Raw genomic sequence first — 24,021 nt, 5'->3', positions numbered from 1 at the left:
ACAGTTTACTTTTGGTGGGGATGAGTTCAACATGAGTGTCTGCTGCATTGAAACTATCAGTTTAGCGAGAAGGCAAAAGAAATACTAAAAACTACCATTTCCTGGGAACGACCTTGGAACTGTCTGGGCTTTTTGCAGAAGAATGCTCTGCCTCAGAGGAGAGTGGTTGTGCTGGCAATGTTGTTGCCACTTACTTTCTTATTGCTTCCCCAAGAAAAAACACTTTTGCAGTTCAGGGTTTCAACTCTAAATCCTGACACCTGATAGCCATTCTCAGCCTTTGGAAGCTTATTGTGTAATATATTATGTTTTTCTCAGAGAAAGGACTCTTTCTTGCCTGACACCTGCTTTATTTTTGCCAGATTCCTGGGTTTTTGATAGTTGTTCTGAGTATTATACTACAAACAGAGGAATTAGGTTTCAAGAAAGGACAACACAGAAGGACATGATAAATAATGTGGAAACAACGATCTTGTTTTCCTCCAGTGTTCTTTTGTGACTCGCTTAAAATGAGAAAAATGTGTGTGGGGTTGGGAAAACAAATACAGTCAACCTGATCCAATGCATAAGCAGAAGTAAAAATGAAAGTTTTCAAATATTCTAAAAAGCATCATCAGATCTTTAAAGGATTTAAGCTGACCTTTCTATAACCTCTGTGTGCTCAGAGACAAAAGGGCATGCTGAGAGGAGGCGTGTCTGAAAGCATTACAGCAGGATGCTCTGGACAATGGAAATGCTGAGCTGTGTGGTATTTGGAATATTTACATGGAGATTCTGTGGTGCAGTGTATCACTTTTGAGCATTTTTCTTCCCAGAACAAGACAACATTCCTGAAATTAATACCACCAAAAAAAAAAAAAAAAAAGATTTCCATACAGGTTCTAAGGAAATGGAAATGGAGAATGTGAGGGGAGTCTTGGTGTATGAATTAGTTATGCATTTTAAATGGCTTGAGTGTCACACCTTTTTTTTTCCTTCCTAATCTGAATTGAAAAATTATTAATTATAGGACAGTCTTTATTGGTAAGGTGGATAGAGGTTTTTAATAGAGAATGAGATAAAAATCATCTCTCTTGTTTAGTATTTTGAATAGAAGAGTCTTGATCTGGCTGGATTCTTGATTACCCTAATAAAATAAATGCTAAATGAGTTAAGATCAGTAGTAACAACAATGCATCTTTAAATAATTGCTTAAATAAAAGTAACTAATTAAATTCTAGTCATCTCTTTACACTAAGCAAGTCTCACACCTCTCCCACTGCGTAAATCTAAATGCAAATCTTTGGATTTGTGCAAACACTGTAAGAGACAGATTTTTACAGTAACGAATTAAACTTAGACACTGCTAATGGCTGGCATGAGTTCTTGCCAGTGTGGTTGTAAGCATAAATGCTGAAAACTGCAGCATTTTTTTTTCTAATCAAACTGACAGACTTGAATTCATAAGCTAATGCGATGTAAAAATGTTTTTTTCCCCTCATTTGGAAATACAAGAAATTGAAAAAGAAAGTGTATTTTAATCTGTAAAATATTCTGTTGTCTGTCTTCAGCAAAGAGTTGCAGAAAATGTTGTCAGTCAAAATATGCACAAGAGAGAATTATACAAGGGGAGTGCCCTGTCCAGAAGCAGAAAATTGCACACTCCTACCAGCTTCTGTATTTATTGTTTATCCATGTTAGCAAAATCCATTCTAATATCTAAATTAAAATTTCAGTATAAAAGACAGTTGGGGTTTTATTTCTGATTTACTGGAGGATCCATTGTTTCAACAATAATGTTTGCAAGATTTTCATATTTCTTTTACATTTTAATTACAACTCATCAAATCTTAACTGATTACTCCTGGATTGGATTCAGAAGAATGTCACTGAAGGGTATTTTAATTTAATGGAAACATCATAACGTCTGTTTCTAATGCTTTAAAAGTCAATTTATATGGAAATTTTGCTCTAGAAGGAAGTCAGTAGATACATAGTTTTTTAACACCTCCTGTTAAAATTCAAAACTGGAATTGAAGCAGCACCAAAGCAATACCATTATTTTTCTTGTAGCAGTGTGATTGCATTTTCACAGCCTTTTATTTGTAGCCATTTTGTTCTGTTAAAATGAAGTTTTTATTTGTCTTTTGTAGTCGAGCTATCAAGACAAACCAAGACCTTTTGCCAGAGACGCCGTGGATCCATATCTTCTACAATGACTTTTGGGGGACGCTGCTTACTCACAGTGGGAGCCACAAGTCCTACAGACCTCTCTGCACACTTTCCTTCCGCATTAACCACGCTGTTGGGGGAATGGACCCATGGGGCTACCACCTTGTAAATGTCCTCTTACATGCTGCAGTCACTGGCCTTTTCACAAACTTCTCCAGGATTCTCTTCGGTGATGGGTACTGGACCTTGATAGCAGGCCTGCTGTTTGCATCTCATCCCATCCACACGGAAGCCGTAGCAGGGATTGTAGGGAGGGCAGATATTGGAGCCTGCCTCTTCTTTCTGCTTTCCCTCATGTGTTATGTGAAGCACTGCTCTACCAGAGGTTCCTCACCAAGCACTTGGGGCTGGATCTTGGGAGCAGGGCTGTGTGCAGGATGCAGCATGTTGTGGAAAGAGCAAGGAGTGACTGTTCTGGCCATTTCAGCTGTGTACGATATCTTTGTGTTTCATCGACTGAAAATGCATCAGATCATTTCTGCTTTATACAAGGTGAGTCTCCTTTGTGGTAAGCTATTTGAGAGGCACCATTCACTGTTAAACAGGTGTTAAATGAGTTTTTGAGTACACAGTAATTCTTAGTAGTTTAGTCAACTCCCAAAAATAAGTTCAATGCTGAAAGAACACTTTAAGAGCTTTAGTATAGTCTTTTTACGTTTTGTTTAAGCAATGTGTTATTAGCTGTTGCTATTGCTCTGTGCTGGGGATTTTTTTTTCCAATTACTTTCCTTAGTTCCAGCAGCTCCCTCATTCTCTTTACTGTCAAGCACTGGATATCTGAGTTGAGCACTGAATATCTGACTTCCTTTTGCAAAGAATTCATTTATGCTCTTATCCTCTTGTATCTTGCAAACTCAGCTTAGTTTGGTCAGGCGTGCAAGTGCAGCTGATATCATCAGCTTTGCTCCCTGAGGCCAAGATAAAACTCTTATTGTTCTAGTTTAACAGAGATGCACAGAACTTGGTGCATGCCTTTGGCATGGATTTTTTTCTTCCCCTATTAGCAGCTCTGACTTAAATGTATTATTGCCTTAATAAAATAAGTATTTCCTATTTTTTAATAGGCATTATTTCTTCTTCTGCAAACAAGTAAAATGAGCAAACAAACAAGCTCGCCAAATCCCCTAGCTTCCCACTCACAAAACTGTGTGTATTTTAGTGGTATTCAGAAACCCTAGTTAAAATCAAGAGTCCTTAACAGCAGTTGCTGTACAAATGAATAAGCTGAGTATATGTAATTTTGTTTTCAGTTAAATGGCTGTCTTTCAGAAAAATACTGTATTGTTGAAAGGACAACAGTGTTTCATATGGAAATGTGTTGTCACATTTTTCAGTGAGATGTAGATTGCAAAAATATATTTTGTTTCATTGATTTTCTTATTTATCTCAAACACCTTGATTTGAAAATTTTGATTTCTCTTCCAAATGGATTAAAAAGAAAGTGTAGATTTTTGATAAAGCAGTGATGATTTCTGGTTTTTTTTCACAGACTTTATAGCTGTAATATTAAAGGAAAGTAGCAGTGTTAAAAACAAACAAACACCTAGTCACTTGTAATTTCCTTTTAAACTGCTCTAAGGTGTTAACTTAGTTATTATGTTCTTTTCTGACAAAATGGAAAAGGAAAGAATAGTTTCATGTATATACATAGACGTATTTGGGTTTTTTTACTCATGTATAATGACATATGCAAGATTTCTGAATGTCAGTAGCCAAATACTGTATTTTGCATTGTGCATCTAACACTAAGCAGAAATAAATAGGAAACTGATTAAGTTGTTGCATTAATTTTTTCCTTATAGTACATCTGCAGCAGCAGGCTTTATACTGAAAGGCACAATGATGAGACTTTTTCATGTGCTTCAAGGAGTTTAGTTAATAACTCAAGTGTTACCCTATCCTATGGAATTAAACAGTAGTAAAAACATTCATATGACAGAAAATTCTGAACCTCTAGAAAGTTTTTATTATTGAACACTCATTGCTCAAACCCAAAATCTTTGCAGATGTTTCTGATGAACTTTTAATTAAGAAAAACTTGTTCTCACCCTTTTTCTCCTTTTCCATGCCAGGGCCAGAGTAAAATTGGTCCAGAAGAGATCTGAATGACATGTGAAATCCAAGCTTTCACACCCTAACTTTTTGAACACAAGGTCTCTCTTCCTAAGTATGGAGCTCTAAATTTGAACACCTGGCTTGTGAAGTTTTTTTGCACCCAGCTTCAGAGTTGTCTTGGACAGAAAGTCAGTGTCTATGAAAATTTATTTTTTCATCTGTAATGCTAGAAATAGTAATTTGTAGATTACAGATCTTTGTGGAGATTTGCTTTTTGCTGGAGACAGTTTAACAGGGAGAGACTGCATTGAATGAAAATATGAATATTTTGATTATCGACCAGAAATACATTTTTTAATTCACTACATTACAAGGCTGCGTGTTTCTTGCACATATGTTCAGACTGAGTGCTGCTCAACCTGAACAAGTTAGAAAGAATTATGTCCGTATACCTGTTCTGGAATTTGTTCTTTGTGTTTTCCTATTGTAATACTGGGAGAGGGCAATTTCAGGAGAAAGGGGAAAAAAGACATTAAAAAGGTCAGTTGAGGAAAAAGTTGTAGTCTTTCGTAGTTTGTTGGAGGGCAAAAGTGTAGAATGGAGCCAAGGAAGAAAGGAAAATAATTTAAAAGTTGGTGAGCTCAAGCCTGTGCTGGTAAGCAGTAACTGAATGCTTTGTAATAGAACAGTAGAAAGGTTCTCTGTCCTCTCAGTCTGCCTAACCTTAAGCTCGGCCCTGTCCAACTGAGCTGATATAGGTATATCCTAGGCTATGCTGCAAACTGAACTGAGAGGAAATACAGGTGAAAAAATAACCTTTAAACATCTCACCCCAAATATCCCAGATACATCTTTTAGGAGTTACTTTAAACCTGAATCAGTTCAGCTGTATTCAGTCCTTGACATTGTGCTACAAATAGCTGTACTGACTAACAGTGAGAGGAAAGTTGCAGCATGGGCACAGAAACAAGGAATGGAGAGAGATGGATTTTGGGGAGTGGCTGGTTAAGGACCTGGGCTGGAATGCTGCCAGACTATGGCTTTCAACTTTGAAAACTATGACATTTTTTTAGAATATACCACTGGGGAAACTGAGACACAATTATTTATGTTTAAAGAATAGTAAAACTACTGACCATCTTCAGGATGGTCTGTGAAGTATGAACTGGTACAAGTAACTTGAAAAATGCTCCTGTTGATGGTAGGGTATGGTATTGGGTGACAAGCCTATTTTTTTCTATTGTGTTTTTATCTTTGGGCTGAGTATCCAATGATATAAAATGATGGCTGCTACACAAGAGCAGTTATTGTGTGCATCCTTATTTGTTACATTGAGAACATGAAAACATCCCAGTGCAATTTGAGTAAACTGGCATGGCTTCTAAACAAGGTAGCTGCAAAGCTGGACCACTAGCTGAGGAGATTAATGCTGCCCCTTATTTAGAAGCTATTCTTGAGGCATTTTAAAAATTTATACTGTAGCCACTTATTAAACTATCCAGCTCTTTTCTCTGTCATCTATATACTGGTTATTCAGCAGAATTTGGCTGCTGATATTTTTTTCTTTTGCCAAGTCTTGTATTCCTGTCTGCCTGTGATGCTCTCACTCTGGCTGGAAAAGTTGTCAGTCTGGACTCCATTTCATTTGGTTAACTCTATTTTATTCTGACTGGCTGGCAAGAAGGTATGCACTGCCGTTGAGTCAGAAGATTTTAATGGAATTGTATTTATTGCAGTCATAAATGAGTTGTCTGAAATGAAAGTATTTGAAAAAGTGGTGTTCTACTGGGGTAAAGCATTCCTTGTGGAAGTAAGTTAGACTTTTGTTTTTCAGGATTTTAGACCTTGAGTAATTTCCAGCATATGTTGCATAGCAGGTATGCAGATTGATTGAGTTGTGAGGTGTGATAGGTATTAGAGATTGTACCTGTCAGCAGCTGGAGTTGTGCAAGTTAAACCACCAGAGGTGCAGGACTGGGAGGGCGAGCTTGAATATGGGAGAGAGCTATGATCAAGTTTGTTATTACAGAAAACATGCAAATACAGAGGCTTAATTGTTTTCTACTTGCAATATTCAGCCTGAGTACAGAAGCATTAATCAACAGTCTTCTGTCCAATTAACAGTACAAAGCTAATGCAAGCCCTACTGTGCTGCTCTTTTTTCATCTTGTGGGATTTTTAAGTTTTCTTTTGTTTGCTTGGTTGTTTTGTTGTTTTTTTTTAAACTGTGGGTGGATCCGAATAATATTAGCAGTTGAAAAGGTGGAGCAAATGCACTTAAACCTAATTTTTAATATGATGGTAACGATAAAGTATTTATTGTTCTGTGGCTTATGTATACAAACTGCCATATAAAGGAATAACTGAACCAGATGTAAGTTCTACTAATGTTGCACTGCTACAGTACATTAACATTTTACCATACCAACATATTGTTAGTACAGGGGGCTTGTTATACCAAAATAAGGAAATATATCTTTTCCCATCACTTATTTGATTAAAATCTCCCCCCGGGAGGTCTGTCTCACATGTGGAATTAGTTATTGGTGTCTATAGCTTAACATGAACCACAAATTTGATTGCAGGATGCAGTATCTAGCCTCCTGTGCTATTATTACAGCATTGGTTTTGTAAAAGACAATTTTATTGGAGGCCTATGTTTTATTTAAGGTAATGATGTAAACCTGGGGCCTCCATGGATGACGTGGTCCACCACCAAAGCAAGTTTTATAATACTGTACTTTCTTTTACGGTCTTGGAACGGTCTTAGTTGTGGATGATATGCTGCTGGGTATAAGATAAAGCTACTGATTTTTGAGAGCACTCTAAACTTCACATAGGCTACTTTCTTCTTTCTTTAGTCTTTGAAGTTGCTACTTTTAGAACTATTGTGCTTTAAAAACAATGTCAAAATAAAATACTGCTCTTGATTTAAATTTGCAGTTTTATCCTTCTCTTCTGAGTAGCTCTAAAGCCTTAGTAATATAATAGTCAGTGTTGCTTATTGTTCATCTCTTCTCCAGTTACAAGTTATGATGTTCTGCAGTATTTCATCATTATTTAAAATCTAATTCAGTGGTTTATTTTCTACTAATTTCCCACCATCTAAGGAAGTTAATTATGATGAACTTGCCCAGAGGTCTTGATATTTTGGCACAACTGATTTGAAACCTATTATTTTTAAAGTTATTTCTCCTTTGGATGGGCATGGTCCAGTCTTGTCTCCATGTCTTTGAAGTATAGTATTTACAGTGTTTAGACTGTTAGGGCAGCAGCTACTCCCCTGCAGGACAGACTTCATCCTTGGAGTCAGATATTTAAATATGCTTTTCATAGAGATGCTTTTATTACAGTTAAAAATAATAAATAACTTACAGCTTCAAAACATGACCTCTCATGGGTTCTTTTTGTCTAACAAGAGCCACATATTCAAGTGCACTGAACTGTTAAATATTGCATTTATGGGCTGAGTAACCCTTAGCATTTCAAGAACTGTGGAAGAGACTGGGGGCTCCATTGCCATCTGGGACCCTGTTTATCCTTAGCATCTCTCATGCTGCAATAGTCAGCTGGGGGTTAATTTTCCTGTCAGCTTTAAGGCTGTACAGAATGCTGGAAATGGTGAGACGAATGTGCCTGCACATACATTGCTCATATTTGTGGATGAGCCAGTCTAATGCTTTTTTCTTCACTCTGCAGGATGGCAGCAGCATGAGGCCTGTGTGGTCTTGACCATTACTCCCCCTACCCCACCAGATATTTCCTAGACAAAAGAAGCTTTTTCCAATTTACTTCTCCCTTGACAATTTCAAGTAGCTAATACTGCTGTTTCCTGTAGTTCCCACAGCTCCTTGCTGCTTTTCTGTTTGATCCTAAAATAAGAAAAGCAAGATTGGCCTCCACTATCTTCTCAGTGATATTGATCTCCTGCAGGTCTCTGTGATGTCAGTGGAGTGGTACTGAATTGGACATCAATATGTATAAATAGCTGTATAAATAACTGTATTTCCTGCAAATATTTTCATGGGGGGATTTAAGCCACTGGAACAGATCACATATGACAGAAATACAGCATCCAAAGGCAAATTTATCAGAGTTGTATCTTGTTAAAAATGAGGAATCATAAGATGTCTTGCTGAAGTTGCTGACACTGGCATAATAGAGATTATATTTTAATATTAAATCTGTAGTGTCTTCATTGGAACTGCCACTAAAATCTCCATTACTTTTATCCGTCCATGTGAAGTCTATAGTAATATTTCAGAACCTATATTTGAGAATGCCTCTCCAGAAGGATGAAAAAGGCAGTCTTCTTTCATAAATGAATAAGTAAATAAAGAAAAGAGAAGGCATTTCATATTTACAGGAACTGTGGAGAATCTTTAATTTACCAGAGAGGTTAATTTGCCAGAAAAAGGTTGTTACTGTCTTCAGTCCTGCATAAGATTTGTACTGCATGGTAACATACAAAGTGTGCTGTGTTGCTCCATTCTTCACTGTTGTGGTTTAACCTCAGCCAGAACCTCAGCCTCGCAAAGGCTGCTTCCTCACTCCCTCCTCTTAGGACAGGGAAAAGGAAAACTCAGAGACTGAGATAAAGGTAGTTTGATAGGTAAAACAAATGCTGTGTGTGCAAACAAGGCAAAGAATTCATTCACTGGTTCCCATGGGCAGGAAGGTGGTCAGCCATGCCCAGGAGAGCAGGGCTCTCTTACACCACCACTCTGAATATCTGCCCCTTCCTGCTTCTTCCTTAGCTTTGTATGCTGAGCATGATGCTGTGTGTCTGAAACATCCCCATGGTCAGCTGTGCCCCCTCCCAGCCCCTGTGCACCCCCAGCCCCCTCACTGGTGGGGTGGTGTGAGGGGTAGAAAAAGCCTTGATGCTGTGTGAGCACTGCTCAGCAATAGCTAAAACATCCCTTGGCATCAACACTGTTTCCAGCACAAATCCAAAACATAGCCCCATTCTAACTACTATGAAGAAAGTTAACTCTATCCCAGACAAAATTAGCACATTCTCCCTGGCTTCAAAGGGATCTCTTTAAGAGGGAGAAGGGAAGAAAGTTTCCACAGGCTATGCATAGTTTTTGTTAGCATTTTTCATTCTGAAGTTACATGCCAGTTACTGACATCAACAGCATGACTTTTTCATGCTGATTTTCCATTACAGGGTATTGGGGGGCTTGCTACTTTCTACTCTACAAAATCTTTGCAAATTATACCAATCAGAAAATGTTACTTTTCTGATTTTTAATGTTTTCATGATATTTAAAGAACCAATTGAAAGCGCCAAGCTTATTGTATTGTCTAACAACTGAGTTTCAGAATACTAGGCGTTATTATAGATGTAGGTTTTTCATCTTAGTGATTAGTAAGCTCCCTAATTAAAGAAACTGTTTTCCCTGAAGCTGACAATTTTCCTGTTTAAAATATCACTATTAAAGAACAGTTTAATTTCATGTTTTTTGGTAGGGTTAGTCAATGTTTAATACATTTAATACTTAAATTTATTTTATGCAGTGATAAGGGGACTTGGGTTTCTGCAGACTTTGAGGGATAAGAAATATATGTAGCTTTGGCCAATCTTCAGTTTTCCATTTGTTCACTAGCTAGAAAGCTGTGTTCCTTTCCCCTCTGGCTCTGCTTCTCCCATGGGTCAGCCGACCGGGTATTGGCCACAGAATGGGAAAAACACCATACAGTGCTAAAGCTCAGTGGTGTTTTAGAGTTAAACATTTCCTGGGGTAATTCCTTTTGTGCAGATTTGCTCTGGGAATTACGCCTTTCTGCTGGTTTAGTGCCATGGTTAAAACGCATGCATTCATGGTTGTATCCATCAAGTATGGACTGTGTTTGTTAAATGCCACATAGAAAGTTTACACCTGTGCCTGTGTGTTCAATCATAAGTACTTTACATTAGCCTCCTAATGGCATGTTTAGGCACCTAAATGTCCTGTTTTGATGAAGTGCAGAATGCTTGTATCTCCTGGTGAACTTTTCCTAATTAACCGATTGCACTTGGTCAATCACAACTAAATAGCAAGATAAACCTCTTGCTCCCAGAAGTCAGGGCATAAAATAACAGTGTCAGAAGAGGGAAAACCTGGAAGTATGTCCTCAATCAGAATCAGATACATTAGGGAGCAGGTGCAGCTTCTGGATCCTCTGGCTTCTGATTTCCAGCAATTTGTTACAGAACCTTTGGGAAAGATAAGGCTCTGAGAGTGTGAAGGTCAGGCTCCTGGTTTTCTTGAGCATCTTAACTGTGGTCATCTAAGTTTCAGCACTGTAGTCCTCTGACAGCATTGCCCAAGTCTATTCTATAGTGCTGCATTCTCAGTTGTGTTCCTAGAGTCCTACCTAGAGTCCTACCTAAGAGTTCTACCCATGGTGCATGAACATGAGCTCTGGTTCTGAACCTGAGAGAACTTATTTTGAAGGAACAGAACCATAGACAAACCTTGAGCCAAAAGGGAGATTTTTTTCTGATATTATGTTTAATTTTGCATTTTCTGGCTTTTGCTCAGTTTTATTTAAATCGTAATGATTGAATGGTTACATACATGCTTTTATAAAGTGAGTGGTTCTAAACATTAGCCTGTGTATACAGGTACAATATTAAAAAGGGGGGAAGTACAAGTGTCTAAGATTTACAGTGGAAACAGCCAGTTGTGATAAAGACAGCAAACAATTTTTGGCATATTTAGTGGAGGAACTGAACAATATTTTGTACCTATTGCATGTATTTCTTTTCTCCAGCTGCAGTATAGATTAGGTATGGGGATGGAAGGAACCCATGCTTGCAATCTTGTAACTGTCTTTATTGGTCAGTTACTAGGAGGTGAATTTCAGCCTCACTAACCTTGAATGTTCTTATAAAAGAGAAGAATCTCTTGATACTGTGGATAGTCCTCATTGGGAAAAAGGAAAAACGAAATACTTTTTATTCTTGAGTTTCTTGGAAACTAATTGAAAATGCGCATGCGGAAATTATGTTAAAATTATCCAGAAGATTGTGGGGGAAGGGAGAGAGAATTTTTGTACTTGGCTTTTAAATGCCAGGTAGAACATATGTACCTTTTTATGATCAGAACTGTAAGACTGAATTTCAAACACATACACAGATTTTTTTTTAAGGCTGTAGATTTGATTAGGTTGTGCAAAAGTCAGAGCTTCTGTGACATTTAATCACCAAAATCTCATTTTTCTCCTTGACAATAAAATATGGAAATAAATTCCCATAGCAACAAAGTCTTTAAAGTGAGTGTAGGGACATATTGAGTTAATAAAGGCAATGAGGGAGCAAGGGAAAAGAGAGGGTAAAATTGTATTGAGTCTCTGTAAATTCTTCCTCTCCCAGAAAATCGGACTTTGGGGGCTATGGATAAATTTTTTGCATGTTTTAGTCTGCATGTTTTAAAAGTATCCTGGGCAGCTTGTATTGCTGTAGAGTACAATGAAGAGGTGGCATCAATAGCAGCATTCATTTAGTAGGGATTTTGGAGTTATGGTTTATTCTTAAAATATATGTTTATTATAGTTCTATCTCTATACTTGGAAACTTTTCTCCTTAAAACATTATTAAAAGTAGCAGAATATCACCACAAAATAGCTCTCACAAGTTTTAAAACAGAATAAATGCCAATTTTAAAAACTTTAATTTTTGCTTCTTTGGACAAATTAATGTATAGCATTTTTGGCTGTTTGTAATCTATGGAAAGTCAGCATTAGCAATCTTGTGACTTTTCTTTGTTTGTTTCTTTGTTTAAACAATTACATTTTTACCTCTTCTGATCTGAACTGTTAGCCAAGAACTTGATTGTTTGTGAGTAACTCTGGTTGAGAATACGGATTGAAAGATACCAGGTTCCAATCCTGTTTAGTTAGAAAGAAAATCCCAAGGATAATTTCTTCCAGAACAAAACCTACCAATGTACCTTTATCCCAGTCGTAAATCCCTTTCAGCTAGAAGATACCTGCATAATATATATTTTTACCTTGCTTTCTTTGCACCTTCTCTGATCTCTTACTAATTCACATACATGTAATACCATACCAATCCAACCCAGCCCTTCCCACACCAATCTAGAAAAGAAAAAAAATCCCCACGAAAAACAGAATTAAAAAATTCCCTCAAAACAAACAAAAACCCCCCAACCACATCCCCTCCATATATCTTTGTTCTGGTTGTGACATTTTTGCTTGGAAGAGCACAATTAAATTTTTCAGTTAACTTCTGTAAAATCTGACTCACTCTAGAGGCCTTGGTACAGGCTGCAAAAATGAATTTAAATGCAAGGTAAGTGGGTAGGGTCCTTGGCTGCCTTATACTAGACTGATACTAGTGCACAAAGTTTGAGACTGGCCAGATGGTATATATCTGCTAATTTTATAATTTGACCTAAGTATTTATTTTAATCAGGACACCTTGTAGTCAAAATAAATTAGCACTATTATCATCTCAAGCCTTTGAAAATAGGAAGGATGTATTAATAATTTAGAGGTAAACTTTGGAAAATTTTAATTTGCTTTCTGTTTTGCAAATCTGTAGAATAAATCTTGTCAGGATTTCATCTCTAATTTAGGATAATTTCAGATAGAATTATGTCCTGGCTGTAGTTGTGGCAGTGGGATCTGTAATCCCACTTTTAACCTGCAGTTACACTTTAGGTACTATATGTAACCTGAATTTTTGGGAAAATAAAACAAAACAAAAAAGAAGAGCAAGCACAATTGATATCTGTTTATATTTTAATTATTGGTTTGACAGCTCTGTGTTGAGGTATTTTGAAGATGTGGTTTCTAAATGCAACTTAAATGGATTTAAAAAAAGGTGTTTTTTCTAATTTTCAGACCAGAAAATTGTTTGCATTCCAGCATAGACCACCATATATATAGTACTATATTAGCTGTAGATCTTATTAAATAACCATTTCTGCCTTGGCACTGCCCTGCTCATGAGATGGCGCGTTGTCAGCAATCCGTGGTCCCACTGTGCACTTGTGCACTGTGTCCTTGTGTTCTCAGGTTGGTCTCCAAGGCTCTGAAATACCCAGATGGCTCCTCTCTACTCTGATAATTACCCCTGGAATCATGAGGTGAAATACTGAAGATACATGTGTCAGTGTAACTTCTTCACTGTTAATCTGCCTTATTCCTTTTTGTGACTGCAGATCTACATCCAGTAAGGAGGTGGTATGTCTGTGTAATCAATACATGGCATAGATATCTCCTTCAGGTATAGCCTGATCTTTCTACTGGAAATTAATTCAGTCTGAGACTAAAACCTTACTCTGAAGCAGCAGAGATTTATTAGTAGGTTTATTAATGAAGACAGTGCTCTTTGACTTAGTCCTTATTGCACAGCGTTTTTAGCTTCAGGTCTATACCAATCCTAATTAAAATGTTTGGTTTTCTCCCTGTGATATTTAGAATAAAAGAGTTTCAGTGCCTGCTTAAGTCCAAGTCTTTGGACTATCTGATGAAATTATAAGGAAAAAAAAGGAGACAGCAAAGGTGGAAAACAAGCACATTGATTGGAAAGCTGAGTGTATGAAAATTTGGGAGCCTATACAGGTCAAATGTCTTTGTGTTAATCAGCAGAATTATTCTTATCAGCCAGATGATAAATCTCCTTTTCTCAGTCCTTATTGTATGCTGTGTTTGTACTTTTTCTTGTAAGTTTTGGCAGAGGAACGAGAAGTGAAGTTTTAGAAAATCTTTTTTGATATCTGACTTTCCATTCCATGGCATTGGTGGTTAGCCACCAACATACTGCCTCCATGGGGTTATAAATTCATATTTTAATACAGTTATTTGTTTTGCTTGTAGTGCAGCAGACAACTTCAAACCCTCAGGGGGAGCTTTATAAGTCTGTCTGTCAGGTCTCTGCTTTGCTATTTCATCCTCTGGGCATGGTTACATTATTTTGATTAAATGTTATATTACTGAGATACACAAGTAATTTCAAATGCTAATATTTTTTCTAAAAAAAGGTATTTAAAAGAACCCCAAATGTACGTGTTGGAAAAGGCAGGCTTAACCTTTTTGTGAGTCCCAAAACCATACTGCTTCTCATCAGCAGACTTCTTCCAAGACTGTCAACATGAAGAGATGCAGCAAAATGGCTCCAAAATTTTCTATCTAGAAATAATAGAAGGCTTTTTAAAGGAAGCTAATTTTTCTGTGCATTAAAGGAAAGAATAAGAGTTTTTCCCCTTCATTTCCCCCCTGTTGATACTGTCAGTAGCTGTGAAAATTTAAGTCTAAAATTTAATATTTTCTATTGTTGTTTTTTGGTAAGCTGATGTATTCTGCCAGTAGCTGGCTGCTACAGCCAGTTGTTAAGTGCAGAAATACAAAATTCTTGTGAAAGCTACTTAGATGTAAGTACCTGACAGCCAGGAGGGCTGGCCTGGGGTGTTCTGGGGGACATCAGGCACAGCATGGCCAGCTGGGCAAGGGAGGGGATTGTCCCCTCTGCTCTGAGCTGGGGCAGCCTCACCTCGAGTGCTGGGGGCAGTTTGGGTGCCACAATATAAGAAAGATCTTAAACTAAGAGAAAGCACTCAAAGGACAGCAACAAAGATGATGAAGAGCCTTGAGCAAAGATGTGTGAGGAGTGTCTGAGGTCACTTGGTCTGTTCAGCCTGGAGGAGGCTGATGGGAGACCTCACCGCAGTTACAACTTCCTCATGAGAGGAAGAGGAGGGGCAGGCACTGATCTATTCGCTCTCATGACCAGTGACAGGACCTGAGGGAATGGCCTGAGGTTGTGTCAGGGGAGGTTTAGGTGGGGTATTAGAGAAAGGTTCTTCACTGAGGGTGGTTGGGCACTGCAGCAGGCTCCCTGGGGAAGTGGTGGCACCACAAACCTGACAGAGTTCAAGAAGCATTTGGACAACAAGCATCTGGTGTGACTCTTGAAGATGATTCTGTGCAGGGCTAAGAGGTGATATTGATGCTTGTGGGTCCCTTCCCTTATGTGGGTCCCCGCAGCATATTCTGTGGTTCTGTATGTTGTCCTTTTACTAGAAAGAGGATCTGAAAGGGGTAGGGTTTTTTTTTTTTAGTTTTGACATACTAGATTCAACAACTGTGCCTCTTTGCACCTTGCCCATCTGCTGCAATTTTTATGATGCCAAATGTTTCTCTAACAGGTGCTCTGTTAAGGTCAAATACACATTTGGAACTGGAAGGGGGACGCAGTTTTAATGATGTGCAATTTCAAAATGGCTTTAAGAAATCAGAGTGATTTGCTTCTGAGGAATTATAATTTGAAACTAATGATCACAGATGTTCACTCAGGTATAAGAAATAATTACCATACCTAAAGTCAGGATATAACTTTGTCATTCCTATCTTCCACTTAATGCTTCAAAGTATTGCTGACTTATGCTATTAGCTGTTACTTCAGAAGATGCCCTTGGGATTGCATTAAAGAGGGTTTATAGTCCTGTGTTTTATGAGGACATATGCAACCATTTAGAAACTACCAACAAAAATTTATTAGAAATATGGATATGAAAATTTGTTTGAAGAAAGTGCTAGTAAATGCAGGGGATTTGTTTGAAAAAATGACAGCTCCGTAAAGCAAAATACAAACTGGATTTAGAAGAGGCATCATTTGAAGATGCTGATTGTGGAAGTGTCCCCTGCCATATCTTCCTGAAGATAAGGATCAGTGAATTCAACCTGAATATCTGCTTGCAGTGGTAGGACAGAAACTGTCATTGAAATAGATTCTGTAGATTCTGTGAACTGTGTCATTCTGCCATAACTCAAGAACAAAGTTATTTCTTTGTAGATACCATTTTAATATTTAAAAGCCAATTTTTTTTTTCATTTTCTCCACATAAGATAATTATGGGTAAAAAAGCAGCATAAAATTGAGGGCTAGATGCTTTTAATTTATTTTTTTTAATAAGGGAAATCAGAAAACAAAATATGCAGGTTTAGCATTATGATGACAGTTCACTGTTAATTTATAAATAATTGAATAATAAAACATAATGCTTGAAGCGACTTTCATGTTCTCTAGCAAGCTATGAACCTCTTGTACTGGGTTGTCAGAATATTCCTTCAAATTAAGATGAAAGCCTTTTATATGGTGTGAACAGAGCCAGATTGGAAAGGCTCATTATCAGAAGGAAAAAAAAGATAGATAAATTGTGGAAGTGGAGTGTGTTCCTAATTCATAGTCTGATGTCTTAAGATCTTGTCTTTACCTTCGTGCTTTGTTAGAAGAAGCATGTCCTATAAAAATGTAAATCTTAAGCAAAGAGAAGTGTAAATACAAGTTAGCTATAGAAGCTTATTGGCAAGATGTGTTAGTCCAGACTCTGTCATAAACATACAACAGATCAGGCCAAGATGTGAACAAGATTTTTATTTAACTAGTTTCTGCAAAATAGCCCTTTGCTTTAGAAGATCAATACAGGCCAAACCTAAATATTTCTAATATATATGTGCCAAGACTGTAAATTTGCCGTAGAAGACTTTCTTTTAGGAAAGACAAAACCCAATTGCTCTCATGTTAGCTCTGTCCCAAGAACCCCAGTCTTTATTCTTGTTTTAGTGTGGTCAAAGATAACCTAAAGCTGATGAGTTTAAAGTCTTATCTAAATATGTAATCTTCAAAATTCCAGCAAGGAAATGAAGTAGGAAAAAAATTGCTGAACCTGAAAGACCTGCTAGTTGCCCACATATCTCTTGTCAAGAGTTACTTGTCAAGAGTTACTTGTCAGTAAGATTGAACAGTGTGTGTGTGTTGCTCTCTAGGTCTAGTAGAGTGTTTTATTAGAAAGAAGGATTTCAAAATGTGTATTTGACCAATCTTCATACTGTCAACTATTATTTGGGGAAATATTAACAACCGATTAGCATGCTTGGACAACTGAGTGACAGCAGATTTTTTGAGTTCAAGCTGAATAAATTTCAGCTTATTTTAATATTTTATTATTTCTCTCTGGATATTACCAACCTCTCAGAAAGTTATGCTGTTATATCTCTCTTCTGTCAAGTAAATCATCATAAAAACATGTGAAGCACTGGGGGGGTTCTCACTCTCTCTGCCTGTCAATCCTAAAAGGGAAAATAGCATCCCTCAAAATTGATGAATGTTATGTTGCATTTTTACAGAAAGCCTTCTGTTCTATGAACTACATTTTGTATGGTACCAGTTTAAAACCAAACTTGTCAGTCTGAAGGTAACATCATTAATGCAAGTTGATCAGTCACTATATTTATAATGCAGTCTTCAGGCCCCAGGGCTCTTCTCAATTAGTAAGCAAGAGTAAAGCTTGTTTTCTGCATCACTGAGACAGCTTAAGAAAAATTCAGTGCAAAAAGATAAACAGAGAGTTCTAGTGTCTAATCTGTAAGTGCACACATGACTGCTGGTAGCACATTTCAGATATGAATTAGGAAAGTACCATCCTGTCAGCCCAGCACTGAAAGGGGTATCAGGATGTGTCACAATCACTGGGGGCTCTAGGAATCAGGGGAATCGACTATTCATCAGCAGAATTCCTTCTGTGGAGGGGCCAGGGGATGACATATTTAGAAGCTTTCTTCTAAGAACCAAACAGCTGATGCCAAGTACTGGAAGCAGATAATTTGTTATGAGTCAGAGAAATAGAAATATATTAAACCCCATGTCTGGCAATTACAGGTGATTAGCGTAATTGTTTCCTTCTGAGTTTCCTCCATTTCTAGTTCTTCAAGTTGTTTTGTATTCTAGAAGGAATTTAATTTCAAAACTCTCCCTGATAAAACTTGAAACTGGGAATTTTTAGACATCTCAGTGTTAATTTCTCCCTACCTATTCAACAAAATAACATTTTTAATACTTTCCTCCCAGTATCCTTCTAAAGTGGCCTTGACAAACAGATGTTAGTTCCAAACTTACTTCTAGAATTTATAGCCTACCTATAAATGCTGTTTAGGTCAAATTTTAGCACAGATCATAAAGTGACAGAAAATAGGTTTGATGTTCCTGAATTACAAATAAAGTTTTCTAATTTTCTATCTCGCAGAAGATCTTTAGAAAGTTAACAATCTCTGGGCAGTGTTGTCTCAGAAACTAGTTTTCATGCAAGCTTATTTTAGAAGACACAGATTGCATTTATATGCTTGAAATTTCTGTCCACCTTTCTACTTACTTACTTTAGTGTCCATCAGTGAAGGAGAAGCCAATTTGACAGAGGAACAATGTCCTCAAAGGTGAAACACTTAAAAGTTTAATTAAAATTGTAATAGGAATGAGAAGAGGCAAGTTTCCCTGAGAGAAAAATAATTCAGGAGCACCTTTTTAGGTACTGGAAATTCAAGCAGCAGCAACACATTCTGAGTTCTGTATCAGGAATGAAGTCTCTTGCCATGGTATGTGCATTCAGGGGAAAGCAGGCTTCATTAATGCTAATGTTTGCAAACTAATTGTGTGTAGATGGCTTACAATTTTTTTTTGCTTGTTTCTTTCTTTCCCACTCCTCCAGAAATACATAAGCGTTATGCTGATACATATTCCTACTCCCCAAGGGCAGAAGTAGGGAGGTATTCTGTTGAAACATCTAAATTGAAAACAAAATTTTCTTTCAATCCTCACAACTGATACTCAAAAACTTCCTCATTGAAAATATTCAGAAACAAATAACTAAATAGGATTTGCCAGAAGGTGTGTTTTCAGTCTGTTTTTATTTTTTTAAATTTTATTTTCAAAGGCAATGTTCAAAACCAATTGCTATGAAACTAGTCCTCTCCTTTACAGGCCTGTGCTCACTATGACCCAAGTCATGTTATGTTCTCCTATAAATTTGCTTTCTCTTGCTTTTGCATGGGAATTCCAAACCAATAGTCAGTGTACAGTTTTGGGGAAAGTTTGAATCCTATGCATGTGCATGAAAATTCATTTTATACAATATGAAGAGAAATGTTCATCAATTAGATGAAAGTTTCTCCAGTTTGTGGTCAAAGTTTAAATACCTACAGTAGCTATTAAAAATGCTCTTTAGATTTTCTACTATTTATTAATCACTATATAAAGGAGTGATACTTAATCTTTTGTTTGACACATAGTCACTTAATCCTTTGGTTTTGCCAGTCTACTTAAAAATGTTACCAAGATGATAATTAGCAATTGTTTTCCCTCTCTTTTTTCCTTTCTTTGTAATGTTTATGACAGAATATTCTCTGTGGCTACTTGATCAAAGTTCTCAGTCTCTTATAGGTTTTCTAAAGCTACTTCAGAACTTTCAAAAAAAAGTGTTTCTTTTTGCTTTGAAAATAAAATAATTAATTGTCTGTAGCTGCAGGAAATGTTTCTTGAAAATGGTAAGCAGTTTTTTAAATGGTTTAATATTTTAGAATAATAGATTTCATTTTACTTTGTTTTCTAATAGTTACAGAAGCTTTTGTCAATTCTAGAAAATGCGAATAATAATACTATGTGAATAATATTACTACTGTTCTTGTAGCTGGTTATAATAGAAATTCACCAGAAAAAGGAATGTTTATCTCACAGGGCAGTGTTACAAAGTGTAGATTTTCCCCTGAATGTGACAATGTTTGCCTTTTCCCCTCTCTGTTTTAGTATCTCTGTTGAAATACTTTCCACGTGCTGTGTTGACCAGCATGCATTAAACTGCTGTGGCAAGATGAGAAGGATTTTTAAGAATGTCAGGTTCTGTCAGCTTCTGCCATTGATGCATTATTACCCTAGACAAGTTCATTATTCTGTCTAGATTCTTTCTCTGTGGATTCCGAATGATAATAGTAGACTGTTTCCATGATTCCACAAGTAGCTATCCTCTACAAAGCTTAATTTCTATAGGCTGGTATGATATAAATTTATTGATATATTTTTGGAAGTAGTACAATTAAACAGCTCACAGAAGTTCAGGGTGAGAAATAGAAAGGAATGGGATTGTCTGTAAATGGTATTTATGGTGTAAATTTGTCTTCCTTGAAGGATGTATTCTGTTTGGTTTTAGCTTCCAAGTATGAATGGAGTCCTTTTATAAAGTTTATAAGAGACCACCAATTTTAGAAGACGTCTTTTGTCTATGAGATTCCTTTACTGAGAAATTTCCCACATAGGACTTAATCAGAAAAAAAGATATATGGAACATTCAGTCTTAAAATTTTGGAAATTAATTTGTGTCAACAAAAGGTCTGGTGTTGCAAGAATTTCAGAATATGATTATTTTGTCTAGTGGTAAAATTGGAACTTTTCAATTTGTAATTTTATACTATAAATTAAACTCCATTATAAGAGTTGTTTAGTAATTTTTCTCCTCTACCTCTCTTTCAGATGGCATTAAGCCTTCATTCCTTCAAGGGGAATGCCAGTTAAACTAAGTGTAGATCTTCCCCTTCTATATAGGTGAAGTATACCAGACTCCATTCAGCTTTGTCAAATAGTATCATTTACAATAACCATGAAGAAAGCAGTGTAAAGAATGGAAATACCTTAGTCTTCAGAGAAATGTGATTTGCACATATATATATATATATATATATATATATATATATATATATATATATATATATATATATATAATATTTTTGGAAGAAATATCTGTGCTATTCAGTGATAAGTTTTTTTCATTCATGCTTTATCTGCTGCACTGGCCACTGTAGCATTATGAAAACCTGTTCTATCTCTGTACTTCTGTTAATACTTGCAGTTACTCAGCAACAGTTCACTCTTTGCTGCAGCTATGTTAGTCTGGCACAATGGAGGTTTTCTATTAAAGCAGTGGTTGTTTCCCACCTGCACAGGTCCTTGCTGGTCTGCAAGTCTGGGGCCTCTCGTGGGCCATGTTTGCCTATTGTGCCAGATGTGCAATCCATTAGGAACTTGCACTGCAACATTTCACACATACTTAACAAAAGATTTCTATAAAATAGCATGGCTGTTGGCCACCTGGGACAAGGCAAAAATCCAAGGAGGTGCCCAAAGCAAAAGGTCAGATTCCACAAATTTGCCCAGTGCCTCCCCTGCTGCTTCCTTCCTCCTGCTCTCTGTACGAGTGCTGCACCTGATAAAGCACCACCCAGCATTTCCCAGCAGGATCATGAGTCCTGAAAGCCTATCAGGAAATGATTGACAACTTGATGGAAGTGCCTTAACTCAACCATGATGGCCAAACCAGGCAGAACTCCCATTAGACATATTTATCTAGGAATTAATACAATTACTTTAATCCACTGGACAAGTTGTCTAATCTCATAGGTCAACAGAGAGGAAGGTGTCTTTAAGAATGTCAGCGTTGGCAATGGAACTAACACATACTCATGCTTTTCAATGGAAAAATTGTGTGGGGTCAGACGATCACTTTCTAAATAATTTCTTAAATTTGTTAATCTTCTTTAGGGTTTCACACAATAATGTGTTTATTCTGTACAAAGTACTTGTTATATGGTGTCGAAAAAAACCCCTTTGCTTTAAGTTATTCATGAAAGTATTTCTTTGATAGTAGGGTCTTACAATAAATCTTTGGAAGACAGCAACATTTTGTACAAGCTCATTCTAGTTGCCCCGTGGCTGTACAAAGCAGGATCAAAGATGGACATGAGAAGGTAAAAAAAGCTAAGCTAATTCCTAAAAAAAGCTTAACATTCCCAGATACATATGTTACATTTTCTAGGCTCATATTCCTGTTTTAACTTTGTTTCCAGGGTAAAGTATGAATTGTCTATCATAGTGTCTATGAACAGGGCTCTGTGGCCATGTACCATGTGCACATCTCTGTCTAGGTAAGAAGGTGAACTCAGCACTTTCCTAGAAGGCTTGGCTTGTAGAGAACAGCAGGCTGGTGATGGAGAGATGCTGCTTTGCAAAGTACACCTCTTGTGGACATTTCAGTAACTTTCAGTGTTTTCATATCAAGCATAGGCTAACTGTGCAAAATTTCTCTTTGTGTTCTTCACCATATGTTTTATTTTCTAGATGCAGTGGACGAATGTGGGGTAACTTTGAGATCAGTTATATGTTGGCTGAATGATTGGGTCTGTTCTGATTTTCAGTTGCTCACATCCTCATAATATCTTCTTTCTTTTATGGGCAGTACTTTTGAAAAGGCATGGTTATGGCTGTGAAAACAGGAGTTAGACATATCCAGTAATACTTTTTTTTCCCAATCTCTTTACAGTTCGGATGTACTGGCCAGTGAAGGCTTAGGGGAAACTTTTGACTTCGGATAACATAAAGACGATTAGCCAGCCAAAAATATCTCCAAGTAGCTTCCTTCATTCTTCATTTGTTCATCCACCCCAAAACCTAAGCTTGGATTTCTCAAAGCTGTTTTAACCCTCTTTAGATTCTGCTGGAAACTTTCAGGCTTATCCCTAAGCAGTTAATGTTAATGAAACAATGAAGGTTGTTAATTCGCAAAAGGAGATCAGTTTGTGTAAGCTGATAATTTTTGCCAGTTGGTAACTATCACGGTCAGCTAAAGAACAGTTGCTTTATTCAGCCAGATAAATTTACAATTGCAATGGTAGAAAACCAAACCAAACCACCAAAACCCCCTAAATCAATGAAAAAAATTGTAGTCTCTTTAGGTGTTGTGGAGATTGTATGCCTAGCAGAATGGGAGAGCTCTTAAGTAGTTATTCTAGTAGCTCATCCAGCCAAATCCCTGCCAATTCACTGTATGTGTACTCTCTCTGCCTTCAGTATCTGAAATTTTTCTTCAGTCTAATACAGTATAGTCTTAACAAAAATGTCACAGTGCTAAACACCTCTTCTTTAGTCCACTTACCAGCCTGGTTTTATTCAGGGAGAGTTGTTTCACTGTCACACAAATGCCTTGCAAAGCTCCTTCTGCCTTGACGTGCTTACTGCTGCCCTGTCCTGCTCTTCCCTTACTCCCTGCCGATCTGCAGACAGAAGAGCTGTCCCAGCTGGGTGCTAAAGAGGGAATTTGAGTTGGGACAGCTGGTGGGAAGGGTGAGGAGAGACGAAGGGTCTGAGAATCAAGGTGGGCATGAGCGGAAGAGCTGGGACTGATGTGGGAGGGTGAGGAGGGAAAGAGCAGTTTGCTGGAGCGAGCTTTTAGATCCTGCTTTTGCTCAACTGGAGGAAACACAGCAGGTCTCAGGAGCAAGTTCCTATACTTTGTTTCAATCCCACCTGTGTTTTGTTCAGTGACATTTCTAATTTCAGGATATCCTTCCTGAAAAGTTTTGCAATGCCCTTTGAGAAACATGTTAAACTACTGGTAAAAAGTTTTACTGGGCGTGTGAAGGGAAATTAATTAAATATTATATAAAAAAAGAACATAAGATTAAAAGAGTTACTTTATTGCAGAATTATCTGTACGTAAATTTAATCTTGGTATAGTGATCCCCAACTGTATACTTGGTGCTTTTGCAATTTTGCAACTTCTTGGTGGGTTTTTTGTTAGTTTGTTTTTAACTTCACTAACAGAGTTTTGGAATGGCTGATGTTTTCTTTCCTGAGTGTATTCATTTTGCATGCTCTCACAGTCTGCAATGCAAAATGCAATTATAGTGCAGAGGAAAACAAGCATATTTTGGTTATAGATTTATTATTTTCTGAGAATTTCAGTGGCATAACTTAGCAGATTTATCCTGGCTAGTCTGGTGGTTCAAAAGGTGTTTGAAGGGTACACCTTCAAACCAGGAGGACTTTACAACTGGGTCATTATGATTTCATTATGATTTTGAGAGTATATAAAATCACATTACTGAGTCAAAGGAAACCATTTTTCCTCCCATCTGTCTTGG

The 24,021-nt window shown here is 37.1% G+C and overlaps 1 protein-coding gene across 1 annotated transcript in view; it reads left to right on the top strand.

The window, feature by feature from the left end:
• TMTC2 (transmembrane O-mannosyltransferase targeting cadherins 2) overlaps positions 1-24,021 on the top strand; it is a 245,508-nt gene that overhangs the window by 104,267 nt on the left and 117,220 nt on the right. The window contains exon 2 of the mRNA XM_033058311.2: positions 2,133-2,703. Coding sequence (XP_032914202.1) covers positions 2,133-2,703 — 571 coding nt within the window. The remainder of the gene's footprint in view (positions 1-2,132; positions 2,704-24,021) is intronic.

This window comes from Catharus ustulatus, chromosome 4, assembly GCF_009819885.2.
Source record: "Catharus ustulatus isolate bCatUst1 chromosome 4, bCatUst1.pri.v2, whole genome shotgun sequence".
Classification (NCBI taxonomy): domain Eukaryota; kingdom Metazoa; phylum Chordata; class Aves; order Passeriformes; family Turdidae; genus Catharus; species Catharus ustulatus.
The sequence above is the reverse complement of the archived record's forward strand: the minus strand, read 5'-3'. Positions and strand labels throughout refer to the sequence as shown.